The 14979-nt window shown below is 44.9% G+C and overlaps 2 protein-coding genes across 5 annotated transcripts in view; both read right to left on the reverse strand.

Annotated features, from left to right (window-relative positions):
• The window catches only part of LOC129154699 (uncharacterized), a 7628-nt gene extending 2684 nt beyond the window's left edge, over window positions 1–4944 (reverse strand). Inside the window, exon 1 of the mRNA XM_054734729.2 lies at window positions 4603–4944. Within this exon, the coding sequence (XP_054590704.2) occupies window positions 4603–4716 (114 nt within the window). The 5' untranslated portion in view covers window positions 4717–4944. The remainder of the gene's footprint in view (window positions 1–4602) is intronic.
• Window positions 4945–6706: 1762 nt separating this feature from the next.
• LOC107372883 (trichohyalin) overlaps window positions 6707–14979 on the reverse strand; it is a 99453-nt gene continuing 91180 nt past the window's right edge. For all 4 annotated transcript variants that reach the window (XM_070552983.1, XM_070552985.1, XM_070552984.1 and 1 more), the window contains 7 exons: window positions 14477–14947; window positions 14334–14411; window positions 7790–7942; window positions 7504–7650; window positions 7374–7430; window positions 7225–7287; window positions 6707–7145 (listed from right to left, as the gene is read on the reverse strand). In XM_070552983.1, the coding sequence (XP_070409084.1) occupies window positions 6918–7145; window positions 7225–7287; window positions 7374–7430; window positions 7504–7650; window positions 7790–7942; window positions 14334–14411; window positions 14477–14947 (1197 nt within the window). In that variant the 3' untranslated portion in view covers window positions 6707–6917. The remainder of the gene's footprint in view (window positions 7146–7224; window positions 7288–7373; window positions 7431–7503; window positions 7651–7789; window positions 7943–14333; window positions 14412–14476; window positions 14948–14979) is intronic.

Here is a 14979-nt window from a genome sequence, read left to right on the forward strand (position 1 = left end):
TCCCATCAAAGAGCCATCATTACCCGTTTCCCACGGTAACGAAAACACTGGGAGCCACAGCAGCCGCGGCGGCCCACCCTAAGACAGCCGAGAGCTGCTTTAACCGATCACTACAGGTGACAGCAACCAATACCAGTCGCTCATGAACCTTAAAGTTATCTTTCAACAGAAGATGATAAATAAAAGTTTGTATAAAACTGACCCAGAACTTGTAGCCCGTCTGTGTCGACGGTACTTTGATATTTTTCACCGTTAGTGGTTTTAATGTTGAGCAGGTGACACTTTTTGACACGTCACACACGTCTCCTTTTAAAACATGTTTAAAGTGTTCAGAATACAAATCCAGGCTCTGTCTCGTTGGACTGTTGTAATTCAACTTGGTGCTGAACTAAACTTTACATTAAACAATGTTGAAAGGGTAAGAAAAGGATCCGATCAATTTGTTTTTGCCTCATTTACAGAGATGGAGATAACGGCGTAGTGTGCCTGGCTCTGGTGTTATTCAAGTTTAATGTTCCTGTTTGCAACAATCTTCACAAGAAGGCAAAACAGTTAAATGACAGGAATATTTCCCGTATTTGACCATTTATTTTGACGGAGAAACCTCAAGGCTGCAGATGCGCTGATATTTTTTATCGCTGTGCACAGTGCGGAGGTAGCTACATCAATCAAGAAAAGATTCCCATCAGAAACTCTGAGCTGGACACTGAGCTCCGCAAAGCCAGTGGCGTGTCCAGATCTTTTAAAATGGGGTGGCCCAGGTGAGACACAACTTTGTGCATGGGTAGCACCAATGGTTATGCTTTTGTTGTTTTACCCCCAAGCCTTTTGTGGACATTGAAAAGCCTATTTAAAGGTAAATTAGTGTGGTGGCACCTGGGGTGGCCAATAAGATTCCAAGGGTGGCATGTGCTACCCCAGGCCACTCCCTGGACACGCCCCTGCGCACAGCTCACTGTCAGTGCACACGTAAGATGGACAGCAAGCTGAAGATGTGTAGATTGGAGGCTTGGAGCGCGTTGCAGAACCAGAGCCATGCAGGGAGGTTCCTCTCACTGAAGCGAGTGTTTTCCAAACCCGGTCTCTCAGAGAGACTTGTCACTTAGAAAATGTTCCCTGATTATGAAACTTTGGCTGAATAGCGCTTGTTCCTGTCTCCAACGTGGCGACGCAACCATGAGCCTGTCTGAGGAAAAGTCCAGAATCTCACATCCTCTTCAGCTCAGAAAGCTCAGATTACCCACAAGCAGGTGACCCGTCAACCGTTGGACCTGTTCAGGTTTACGCAGACTATCTTTACATTTAGAATTGGCTTACCGATAAAAATGAATGCAGCAAAATTAAATATTCATTAATTATTTTATAAGCAGAGAGCCGCATCAGATGGATGAAAGAGCCGCATGCGGCTCCAGAGTGCATTATGGGTAGCCAGCTTTCCAGTTTTATGTTCTGTATTGTGCGTTTTGTTGGGGTTTTATTTCAGGGTTGTGTTTGATGTTTTTAGTCGTTTATTCAGTAATATGACGGTGCTTTTTTTGTTGGTTTTATTTTGCACCACGAGTGAGAGTTATATTCCAACATCGCGGTGCCATTCTACTATTTAGTGAAGCAATACTCTGCTTCCATTGTGCAAGGAAAGTGTACGTTGATTGGTCAAATTCATTATGCAAAACTGTTGTTGGCTCCTCTGCCATATTAATTTCCTTCACTCAGGATTTTCTTAAGCAGAAAAAAATTCTGAGTAAAGGATAAAATAACGCAGGATGGCTTGCAGTGATGGGAAGTCCGGCTCTTTTTAGAAAGCCGGTTCTTTCGGCTCCCAAGTGGCTCCTCAGATTTTCTGTTGCGTAGAGTACATTTATAACAAAAATGATGCAAAACTATATGTAAAATGATTTACTAATGTAAAAATATGCAATTTATCAAATATTTATCATTTCTATGGATTCATTAACTGAACACTTTAAGAAATCTCCACTTTCCGACTGCTGGCGCTCATTTTCTCACCATCTTCGTCGCACTCTCCTCTCGCTCGCCTTTTTCCTCCTCCTCCTCATTCCCTCTCGTCTCCCTCCACCCGCATGTGCTCTGCTGTGTGTCTGAGTGTGATCCTCCCTCTTCCCCGCCCCTACTGCTCTGTGTGTGGACAGTCTGGACACACAGTTACACATGTTGACCAAACGTCTGTAGCTTTCACCAAGGCAAGAGGCGAGGGGGGAGGGGAGGGGATGGCTCCCGTTGTTCACTTCAAAGAGCCGGCTCTTAGAGCCGGTTCGTTCACGACCGACACATCACTGATGGCTTGGACAAGTTACTTTAATTTGATTACTAGTATGGAAATGGTAATGTGTTACATTACTGGCATCAGAGCAAGGTCAAGGTCATCTGGGGTGATGGCAATGACCTTCTAGATACGACATCAGGGTTCCTCCTCACAGATCTGAGCGTAGGGTGGACGGGGACGACAATTTGGGCCTAGCGGCTCTCAGAGTGTGTGTGTGTGTGTGTGGGGGGGGGGGGGGGGGGGGGGGGACATGCAACCCCCCGGATGAGCAGCCCACTGGGACTGGCACAGATAGGCCATTCCTGCCCTGGTGTTGTTGACCATCTAGTACAGGTGTATATATGTCCCTGAACACCAGAACGGCTGTGACCATGCTTACGACCAGCATCTAGTGGTAGAGCGGCAGAAACCACAACACTGAAGGTCTCAGCCCTCCACTAACATGTCACCTAGTCAGTAATATCTGTGGAGAAACAGCTGCATCACATCCCTGCTGATAGAGCTTAGGAAGACACCTGTGACCCACGGGAACCTGACAATAACAGAATGGATTATTCAGCCCGTTACTCGACGTGTTTTCAGATCCAGCTTTATTCTGACAGGAACCTCTGCTTCTGTCCACTTTTACTTTTAACCTGTTGGTTCCTCCTGAGCCGAGAGAACCAGAGCCTCCATCTGGCTCTCACTGATGTTGAATTCAGGGATGTCCCTCATGAGCTTCAGAGGACATGGCATAACCAAATATGGTTATTTCAGGGTGTTTCTGTATGTAAATGACTGAACAGACATGAGCATCTAGGTACGCGCATGTGGGATTAGTCATCAGATGATTGTGCAGGAACAGGCATACGAGTGACCACCGCAGGTTTCATAAATCGGGATTTTTCTGTTTGTACAAACATTCCAGATTTCCTTCGTAGGATGGGTTAAAGCACGGTTTCTACCAACTTTGATGGAGGGAAGCCCCGGATTCTAATTTAGTTGGATTCACTTTTTATTGTATTGCTTCTGTTTTCATGACAGTGACCTGAGTGTCCTCATACTACCCCCAAAGTGCTTTAATTCACTTCAGTTCAGTTTATTTACAAAGCGCCAAATCAGGACCAGAGTCGTCTCAAGGACCTTCACACAGTAAACATTCCAATACAGGTCAGGTCATTAAGCCAATCAGTAACAAGCTTCATATATAAGGAACCCAGCAGGTTGCATCGAGTCACTGACTAGTGTCAGAGTCTTTACAGCAATCCTCATACTAAGCAAGCATGCAGCGACAGTGGAGAGGAAAACTCCCTTTTAACAGGAAGAAACCTCCAGAGGATCCTGACTCCGTGCCTCTAAAACCAAGGTTTAGGGGGCCTAGCATTGCGTGGACCAGCAAAATGTCCCACAATGCAAAAATGTCCACTTAAACCTATAAATACAAGTACACACACACACACACATTGGTATAGGTTCATAAAGGTTATGAACAGAATCGGTGACAAAGGGCAGCCTTGGCGGAGTCCAACTCTCACCGAGAACGAGCCCGACTATGTGGACCAAGCTCTGACACCAGTCCTACAGGGACCTAACAGTCCGTATCAGAGGTCCTGGTATCTCACACTCCCGTAGTACCCCCCCACAGGGCCTCCTGAAGCGCCTCGTGATTTTTATCTTGAGAGGCGCTATAGAAATTATATTTTCTTCTTCCTGAGGGACGCGGTCAGACGCCTTCTCCAAATCCAAAGAAAACATGTAGACTGGTTGGGAAAACTCCCACGCACCCTCCAGGACCCCCTAAGGGTATAGAGCTGGTCCAGTGCTCCATGGCCAGGATGAAAACCACATTGCTCCTCCTGAATCTGAGGTTCAAATATCCGACGGACCCTCCTCTCTAGAACCCCTGAATGGACCTTACCAGGGAGAATCAGGAGTGTGAGCCCCCTGTAGGAGGAACACATCCTGCAGACCCCTTTTTAAATAGGGGGACCACCATCCCGGTCTGCCAGCCCAGTGGAACTGCCCCTGATGTCCACATGATACTGCAGAGCGTGTGATTTGTTTGCGCGGATAAAAATAAAAAAAGTAGTATTCCAGTGTTGTTTGGGTCGAATTATCAAACTGATGAAGATCAAACAAAGCTCACGTAACTAGTACAGTTCGTTTTCCCATCCCAGCCGGGCGCTTCTGGTTTACGGGACGTAGGCAGGAACCGGTTTTGTTTTTGAGAGGTCTGACTTGTTTTTATATTTGTAACTGGTATAAGAAGCATCAGGAGGTTCTGTAACAGGTTTGGGTTTAGTATGTAGAACCTTATCAGAACTCCAGGTGTGTTATACCTGCAGAACAGAGGTGGTGATCTGGGTCTGGCCGGTTTGGATAGCGATGGTGCTCAGGGTGGTGACAGAGCCACAGAACCTCTGTTCTCCACACGTCTGCCCGGTTGGGTCCATCCTGGAGGTGGTTCTGTCTCTGGTTGAAGAAGCCACGTAGATGGGTTTTATAGTTGTTCTGTTGTCCTCGTTGATGGACTGGAACCATTCCAGTTCTTTAGGATGGACCTATTTGGACCAACAGAGGACCCAAAGGTTCTGAAGGTGGAAACCTCTACAAGAAACAAAACATGAGTTAGGAACCAGCTTGAGGTTCTGGTCTGATCTGATCAAGTCCAGAGACCCTTGGTTCTGATGACTAATAGGTTCTTATCTCCGTGGTGTTCTGGTTCTATAAACCTGCAGGGGCTCTACTGAACAGAACCAACGGATGCTGAGAGGCTTCAGCATCTGTTACCATGGAGACAGACCAGCCGACCTGATTCTGACACTGGTACTGACCCGGTTCACTCAGAGTTGTGTCTTCTTGTGGTTCTGAAATACCAACATATAAAATCTGGTTTACAAAGGTTCTGACCCACATGGACTCTCAGAACCACATCACCCCATTCAGCTCGGTTTTGACCCGTCCGATTCTAGCATCTGCCGTTAACGTTGATAAACAAGCAGTTGGTTCTGATCCAAAGGCATTGAACCCAAAACCTAAAGCATGCTCCAGTCCGACCCAGCCAACACGGTACCTGAAGCTTGGTGCTGCTGATCCAAATACTTTCAGCTGAAAGCCCGGAGTCAGAACCAGTCTGAGGCAGAGGGAGGGGTGTAAAAATAACTCCCAGTTATGTGACCAGCTGACCTCTGCCTCCATTAACACACATGAACAGCTGCAACCTCACGGTTCTGCGGGCCTGATCTAGAACAGTGGTTCCCATCAATAATTATTTAACTGAATTAAACTAAAACCGTAATTAAACTGAATAAAGCCGATTTTCCACGTTACACCACAGTGTATTTTGTAATTAAAGTTACGGAAGAACATCCATCCCCTGGTGATCTTTAAGCCAGTCAAGGCTACTGTCCTCAGGTATGTGCAGAAGGAACTGCTCCTCAGTGAAGGCCGTCAGAGGTGAACACTCCCCCATTCAGTCTGCTTAAGCCGGACGAAGCAAACTGAACCACTTCCTTTCTGAGCTGAGCTCACGTCACGTTCTCACGCGGTACATATGGTAGCAACCCGCTAAATAGCAGGTTTTACACACGTCGGACCTTGGAGTCCGAAAACCTGGGAAACCCTGAGACTGTTGTGTTGTTATGGATGTCTGTTGTCCTTTGGGCTTGCCGTAGGCAAATGCACAGGAGTTCATGGTGTTGGAAAAGGAAGATGAAGGAAAAGAAGCAAACCAATGTTTTGGGATCCATTTTATTTGACATAGATACACCAGGGCTGCGCAGTGGTTAGAGCTGTTGCCTTGCAGCGAGAAGGTCCTGGGTTCGCTTCCCGGCCTGACGTCTTTCTGCATGGAGTTTGCATGTTCTCCCTGTGCATGCGTGGGTTCTCACCGGGTACTCCGGCTTCCTCCCACAGTCCAAAAACATGACTGTTAGGTTGACTGGTCTGTCTAAATTGTCCTTACGTGTGTGTGTGTGTGCATGATTGTCCTGTGTCTCTGTGTTGCCCTGCGATGGACTGGCACTTTGTCCAGGGTGTACCCCGCCTTATTGCCCATTGACCGCTGGAGATGGGCACCAGCCCCCCCACGACCCATAAGCGTGTTCAGACAATGGACGGATGGATAAATACACCAAACACAGTTTTGAAGGGCTGGGTTCAGTCCGGAGCAGCAAATCCAGGTTTTAGTGAAGATTAGACTGACTTGTTCATGGAGCGGGTATGAGTAACGCCATGCTGAGTGAGGTGGAGGAATCAGGAACAGCTGGAGTTAGTGGACATGTGTGCAGTCCACTCATGGAGGGGACAGGAAGAGAAACCACAGAATAAAGAGGTTCAACAGACCCGAGGTAACACGGAAACCGCAGCGGGAGGAGCTCACGCCCAGACGTCTGAAGATGTGAGCATGTGTTCATTTACTGCAGAAACTAGACACCAAACATCTGCGGTAAAAACTTTATTGAACATTTATCTATACAAGCAGAAGACCTCCCAGTGGAGGACGATGGGAAACGTAACACCAAAGTCTGGCGTCAACAAATAAACAAACAGTAAACAATAACAAAGATCACCTCTCAGTCAGGCTGCTTTGGCCTCAGTCTGTCCAATCAGAGGACAGAATAAATAGAAGCTGATGACACCGATCGGTCACACATTACGAGTCACTGAGCGACAATCTAAGCTCCTCGTCCCTCAGGCTGCGGTCCAATCGCTGCGTCTCTGACTCTAGAACTGATGGGACTGGGTGACGAGTGACAGTAGATAGTGAATCTGTGAGGTCATGTCTCAAGGACAGCAGCCATTGGCTGTTTCTGGAGGACTGCTCAATAAACTCCATTCTCTGCTGTTGATCCGCAGCCAACGACAGACGAAGATGACTAACCTGAAGAGACAAGACACTATGACATCATCAGTGTTCACAAGATGACTCGGGACCTGGAAATCATCTTTTGTGGTCTCACCTGGTCCTCCAGCTCCCTCACTGTGCTACAAAGCTGATCTGCTTCTGTGGTAGTTGCAGAACCCTAAAGACAGACACACACCCCAGTGTTCTTCCTTACTGATTGCTCCCCGAGACGTGGCCACACTGACGCACCTGTATGAGTCTCACCTGAGATCGTGAGCTGTGTGTGAGCTGCTGCCTGAGTCTCCAACGCTCCTCCTCCATCTGAAACATACAAAGACCTGAAACATCAGGCTAAACACAGCAAACATTTGTGCCTGTCTCAGCGGGTGTCTACTTGTCTCAGAGTGTCCCTCAGAGTGTCCCTGTCTCTCTTCAGTTTGTCCCTCTGGTTTTCTAGGTTGGAGTTCTTCTTGTTCAGTCGTTTCTGGTTCAGTTCCAGTTTAGCCACCAGATGCTGCAGGACCACCAGTCTGTCACCCACCTGTCACACACACACAAACACACACACGCACGCACGCACGCGCGCACGCACACACACACACACACACACACACACACACACCTCCTGTATTTGTCTCCAATGGCTGAACTATGTTCTGACCAATCAGAAGAGCTCTGACCTCCTCTGAGCTAGGCCCTGCCTCCAGACCCTGCTCCTGTTGGTCAAGTCTGCTCCGATAGCCAATCACAGCTGCCTCTGTTTGCTCCAGAACCAATTGGATCCGGTCCCTGTCCGCCTCCAGGTCCTTGTTCCTCTGAGTCAGGGAATACACCTGGACAGGAGAAGCAAACAGGCGAATTACCCAGAAGTCTTTGCTCTGGTGGCATTACGACCTTTGTTGACCAGGAAGACTGAAAGTGAACGGCTGTAAAATTACAGTCTTACTGGCTATGGCGTGTGTCCTGTTACCTAGCAACTGTGATGGCGCTAAACAATTTTTCCTCAAGTTCAACTGCACTCTGAAGAGGCTCATTTGGATTGTGCCACATAGGCCAGTGACCTTTGTCTCAGCACTGTATGCTGGAACTATCAGCGACCAACCTGGGAATCTGGTGTGATGAAAATGCTACAACTAGAGATGGTGATCATGGTAGACAGGGGTTTCTTCATTGATGACATTGTGCCCTGCAAAGTGTACAGGCCAGCTTTTCTTTCTGGCAAACCTCAAATGTCTGCATGTAAAGTTATAGAAACAGAAGCCATAACATCTCTGAGTGCATGTGGAGCGCTCCATTCATCTGGTCCAAGAACACTAGGTTTTTGATTGTTATTCCCCTCCTTGCATTTGTAAACAATCAGCTATATGCTGTGGTTTTTCTCCTTACCAACTTTTAAAATAGCCCACTAGTGAAGGCCTGGGCAAAGAAGCCTGATGTCTGAGAACCTCAACACATGTACGGCAACCACACTGTATATTTACACACTTTCATAAAGAAACTGCATATCAAGCTTTCATTCAGATGACCTTCAACAGTGCTGCACCCTGCTGAGGGACATCCGAGTAAAACCTTGAGATGGCCATTTTCTGTTCACTAACTTGCTTTAGTAAATCCTTACTTTTGTTAAATAAATCAGTTGTTGAACCCCCACTCCTCTGTTTGGTCTCCTTTCTTATTACAGCCCACCACTTCCAGTCTGGGTTGTAACAATCTGCAGACAGATTTCTGAGTATCTCCTCCTTTACACAGAGCCTCACTGAGCCATGTACTGTGAACAAATAGTTTCTCCATGATATTATCCAGCAAGGTCTTGTTTTTGTCAAAACAAGGGTGAGGTAATGAAAAAATAGAAATATTTCATTAAATTAACATTTAAATTATTTACATGCATCATTAAAATAAAAAAAAAATGTTTTGAAATATATAAAGTGCACCAAACTTGACTCAGTCCATTCAACAATTCTAAATGGACAATTATGTAACTCATCAATTAATTATTTGAAAGGATAATTTGTCAATGAAATACTGAAAAAATTAAACAATTAGATTAAGAGGCAAGAACCTCTCTCTCTCTCTCTCTCTCTCTCTCTCTCTCTCTCTCTCTCTCTCTCTCTCTCTCTCTCTCTCTCTCTCTCTCTCTCTCTCTCTCTCTCTCTCTCTCTCTCTCTCTCTCTCTCTCTCTCTCTCTCTCTCTCTCTCTCTCTCTCTCTCTCTCTCTCTCTCTCTCTCTCTCTCTCTCTCTCTCTCTCTCTCTCTCTCTCTCTCTCTCTCTCTCTCTCTCTCTCTCTCTCTCTCTCTCTCTCTCTCTCTCTCTCTCTCTCTCTCTCTCTCTCTCTCTCTCTCTCTCTCTCTCTGTGGAAGTCCCACTCTAAGGGAGTTTGCAGTGTATTAGTGAGTCATATATTGTACAACCACAGTCATAAAGTTTTCAACCAGTAGTTTTATTTCAGTATGTATTTTTCCAGTATCACAAAAAATGTAATTTTATATGGTTAAAACCATCTAGCTTATGTGCACTTTTTAAAACACTGCCCAGCAAACATTCGGACGTTTAATGACAGTTGAACGGTCACAACTGTAAAATACCTGGAATTAAGAAAAATTAACATGACATCTACTGCATTTTCCTTGCCCGGACTCGAACCTGGATCCTCCGGGGCGAGAGTCACCCGCTCTCCCAGCTGAGCTATGACAGCAACTACTGAAAATCAGACTTTTTTATATAGATAGGTAGAGGGTAAAGTGCGGGGTAAACTAACCAATCAGAGGACAGAGAAGATCTGCCACAGGCCATGCCTCCAGAGTGCCAAAAGCCCTTACAGCCGAGCGAGCAGGAGTCAGAAACCGAGCGCGCAGAGAGGCTGCCGAGTGCGCAGAGAGGCTGCCGCGCGCGCACGTTTTCCTCTGCCGTGTGCTCGTTGACAACGCGCGCACGCATGTTTGTCACTTGTGCACATCCTTGTGCGCTCACAGACACAGTTTGCTCCCTCTCAGTGCACAAATGACCTCTCGCCATGTATATTTTCGCTCGCGATTCCCGTTCACACGCGCGCTGTGGACCCAATCCGCGTGCACGGGTTGTGGCACGCTTCAAATGCCATAGTGAATCTTAAACATTTTAATGAACAAGCTTTTCATCATGATTTATCAGCAGTTAAATGGGGAGATATAGATTTATTGCCAGACGTGGAGCTGGCTTGGACTTTTGTTAGAGAAAGTTTTATGCAAATTGTAAATCGACATGCTCCATTAAGAAAATGTAGGATTAAGGGCTGTGAAAATCCTTGGTTTTCACCAGAACTGGCAAACATGATACATGAACGGAATAGAGCTTGGGACATGGCAAGAACAACAGAGTTGACTACTGACTGGTCTGTTTTCAAGCAGCTGAGAAATAAATGTACTTCCCTGATCAAAAAGGCAAAATCTGAATATTTTCTATCAGTCACCACAGAAAACCTTAAAGATCCTCAGAGATTCTGGAAAGCGATCAAGTCTTTTGCTGTGGAAAAGATTTCTCAGGCCCTTCCTACATTTGTTCTTAAGAGATTCAGTTCCAGTTTATAACAGACTCGAAATCTTAAATTGTTTTAACGAACATTTTCTTTCAGTGGGTTCCCTGTCAGGGTATATGCAGGAATCTTGAAGTTAAATTTAATACCTTTTCAAGACTTTTTGAAGACCTTCTCAATATGTTTTAATACCTCACCGCCATTTCAAGATGTATCGATGTACAGTGATCAGTGATACTTTTAACATTTCGGTGCACTCGTAACACGCACCGGGAACACCAGAGCATACATTGTGGTTTTGAACTTTTGCCACGCCCGCCCTAGTGCTCTGAGAGGAAAATTACTAAAGCACCCACAATACCCTGTTCTTTTTAAAAAATTTTTAAATAAAAATGACAAAATGCACAAACTTTTACGATGTTTTACGGATGCAAACTGTTGGACGGTTAATTCAGAAAAAATCATTTCAAAATTTAAGACTTTATAAAGCCATGATAATACTTTTAAGGGTCTTACTTTTACCAAAATTGATTTATCACCTTTTAATACTTTTCGAGACTCTGCGGATACCCTGCCTGTTTAGTTTTGTAGGAACCCCTTTGACAAAATCTGGCATAATACCCCCAAATTCTTCTGGAGCTCCTTTTAACTTTAAACCTTTTACAGTGCATGAAGTTCATAAAGCTTTAAAAAACATAGGTCACAGAAAGCCACCTGGACCTGATTTCATAGAACCTTATTTTTTAAAGATAGCAGCGGATTATGTGGCAGAGCCACTTTCAATTCTTTTTAATCTTTCAATTAACTCCAAAGAAATTCCATCACAGTGGGAGTCAGCATATGTTTTACTATTATTAAAAGGAGGGGATCCAGCAGTTTTGACAAATTATAGGCCAATATCAAATTTATGGGTGCTTTCCAAGATAATGGAGTCACTTGTCAGTGTTCAGCTAAAAGAGTTTTTGTCTATTAATGACATCCCCTCGAAATGTCAATTGGGGTTTAGAAAAGGGTACAGCACTACTACAGCTGTTATGAAGGTGGTTAATGATATTATAGTAGCACTTGATAGGAAACAGTTTTGTACCTCACTGTTCATAGACCTGTCTAAAGCTTTTGATACCGTTGACCATGCTATTTTAATAAACAGATTACTAAGCCTTGGGTTGTCAGCACTCAGTAGCATGGTTCTCAAATTACCCGACTAACAGGACACAGTGTATTAAATGTGAGGATCTTTGCTCTGATTTTGGGGTTGTCCAGAGGGGGATGCCCCAGGGATCAGTCCTGGGGCCCCTCCAATTTATCTTGTACATCAATGACTTGGACCAAAATATTAACGATGCTAATTTCTATGCAGATGATAAGATCATCTATTGTTTTGGAACATCACTTTCTCAGGTTGTTGAATCCCTGCAGAAAGCATTTGACGTAGTCCAGTACCCATTACATCAGCTAAAGCTAACCCTTAATGCTGAGAAGACTAAGTTGATGTTTTTACAAATAGGCAAATGCCAAATAGTGTTCCAGAAGTAATCACATTGGAAGGGAAATCATAGAGATGGTCCATGAGTATAAGTACCTAGGTGTTTGGATAGATAACTCTCTTACCTTTAAATCTCATATAGATAAACTGTTGAAAAATTTAAAACTAAAGCTGGGTTTCTACTTCCGTAATAAGTCGTGTTTTTCTTTTGAAGGAAAGAAGCTACTTGTCACTACTACCTTTTTATCTGCACTAGAATATGGTGATCTTATATATATATAAATGCTTCTTTAACTGTACTACAAAAACCGGACTCGGGTTACCATGCGTCTCTGAGATTCATCACAAGCTGTAGAGCCATAACACATCACTGTGAATTATATTCACCAGTGAAATGGCCGTCATTGACAATAAGAAGACAAAATCATTGGTATATTTTTATTTACAAGGCCTCTGTTAGCAGTTTCAAGTCGGCCCTGAAAACGCACTTCTTTAGCATTGCCTTCCCTCCGTGACACTTTTCATGACAATCTAGCACCGGATTTGAGTTTTTAATTCCATTTTTATGATTTAGTTGCTCACTTTTGGCACCTCGCACCATCTGGTATTTTATTTCGTTTTATTTGTGCCATTTCAAATGTTTTATTATTCGTGGCATAATTTTATTTTATAGTGCTGTTAACTGTTCTCCTATTTTATTGTTTTTAGTAGGAATTTTTATCTCCGACTATTTATGCTTTCTTCTTATGTATTTTGCCTGTTCTTATTGTGTTTCTTGGTCAAGCATTTGGCTTTTTATGTACAGCACTTTGGTTAGCTGCCATGCTATTTTGAAATGGTGCTTTATAAATAAATATGAATAAATATGGTATGGTATGGTAAGGCAGTGTTTGGATTGTTACCACCTTATATTTGCCCATTAATCACACGAAAAAATGTTGATTCCCATTCTTTAAGGTCTAACGATCAGTTGCTACTTTCTGTTCCTTTTGCTCGCACACCGTTAGGAAAGAGAGCCTTTGCCTGCTCTGCTCCTTCTGCTGGGAACCAGCTGCAGAAAACCTGGAAAATGACTGAGCAGGTTTCACTAAATGCCTTCAAAACCAAACAGAAAGCCTAACCCCCAAATTCCACTACCTCCGCTCCGCTCCGACACGAACGCCGGAGCAAAATCGGTCCCGTTGTAGTCAATCAGAGCAATTCCACTACTGCGGCCGTGCTCCGGCAGTGCGGCGCCGTGCGCTGCCCTCTGTTCCGGCGTCCGGCAAAAATAGAATAGATCCTATTTTCGCCGGACGCCGGAGCACCTCCGCAGTCAATGGACAGAAATCACCACCGCCCAACAGGAAAAGGAGCAAGCACAATTTCCGTTTTTCACAATAAATCGATAAACAAAAGGCGTTTTTTGTTTCATATGCACAGGTTTAACAACTTTTAACAACTATCAATGGCGGCTGAACTTTAAATGCACAAAAGTAAGCCATAAATACAGTTTCTACTATCAAAGTAGTCACACTTTGTTGATCCAAACACTGCTGATCTCTCAACACACATGATGGGCAGATTAAACAGCTCATGCCGATGCTTCTCTCACACAACGGGTGTTTGGATCTAACTTCCGCGTTTATTGCTCGGACTGTATCGCAAGATCTTGAAAATCCCGCGCATGCTTGTTTGCCCCCCTCAGGTCTCCGCACCGGAGCGGAGCCGTTGTAGAGCGCATACCAGTAAAAATTGAGTTCGGAAGCGAGTGGCTGCGGAAGGCGGGGGCGGACCGCAGCGGAGTGGAGCGGAGGTAGTGGAATTTGGGGGTCAGAGACTGCATTAGTAACTTGTAACAGCTTTTAATGATTGAGTGTTTTATCATTGTCATTATGTTGTAACTGTTTGTGTTTTTGCTGCCTCTTGGCCAGGACACCCTTGTGAAAGAGGTTCTTAACTTCAATGGGTCTCTATCCTGGTTATAGAAAGGTTAAATAAAAAAAATGAACAAGGAATACTTGTGAATCAGGAGTACTTGTGATCCAAGAGTATCAGTGATCCAGGAGTACTTTTGAACCAGGACTACTTAGGATATGGGAGTATGTTTGAACCAGGAGTACTTACGATTCAGGAGTATTTTGAACCAGGAGTACTTACGATTCAGGAGTATTTTGAACCAGGAGTACTTATGATTCAGGAGTATTTGTGAATGAACTATTCTAAAAGAGGTGAGCATCCCGTTACCTCAGCCTCCTTTTGTTGGAGCAACCTTCTGATTTGTTCCTTCTCCCTCAGCTGAGAGGTGACCTCCTTCTCCTCCTCCTACAAAAGAAACAGAGTACTCATGAGGAGTTTCATTAAAGAGATTTAGGAGTATTTTCACTCACCGCTCTTCCTCCTCCGCTCTGGACTTCTCGACTCCTCCTCAGTCCGTCGGCCTCCACTTTTTGCTCCGATAAAGAACATCTGTGCTCTTCCAACAGGCCTCTGACCTGGCTGTGCTCAGTGCCGTTTTCCAGTGGCTCCTCTTTGATCTTCTTCAACTCTACCTCCTCCTGTCTGTTCCTCAACATCTGGATTTCTGTGTGAAGATCTTTTAGCTTCTTCTCCTGTTCCTGTTCCACCTCCTCCACTCTGCTCATCCACCTCCTCTCAGCTTCAGCTTTTCTCTCCAGCTCTCCCATCACCTCCCTCTTCCTCGTCTCCAGGACCTTGATTCTAGCTCTCAGCTCTTCCACCTCTTCTGTCCTCTCCACCTCCTTCCTGAGAGCCTGTTGATTCTCCTCTCTGACTCTCTCCACCTCCTCCTCCTTCTCCTCTATCGTGTGCTTTAGATGCTCCCCCTCTATGTGGCTCTCCTAATGGGGGCAAGGGGGGTTAAAACATGCTT

This window comes from Nothobranchius furzeri, chromosome 7, assembly GCF_043380555.1.
Source record: "Nothobranchius furzeri strain GRZ-AD chromosome 7, NfurGRZ-RIMD1, whole genome shotgun sequence".
NCBI lineage: Eukaryota > Metazoa > Chordata > Actinopteri > Cyprinodontiformes > Nothobranchiidae > Nothobranchius > Nothobranchius furzeri.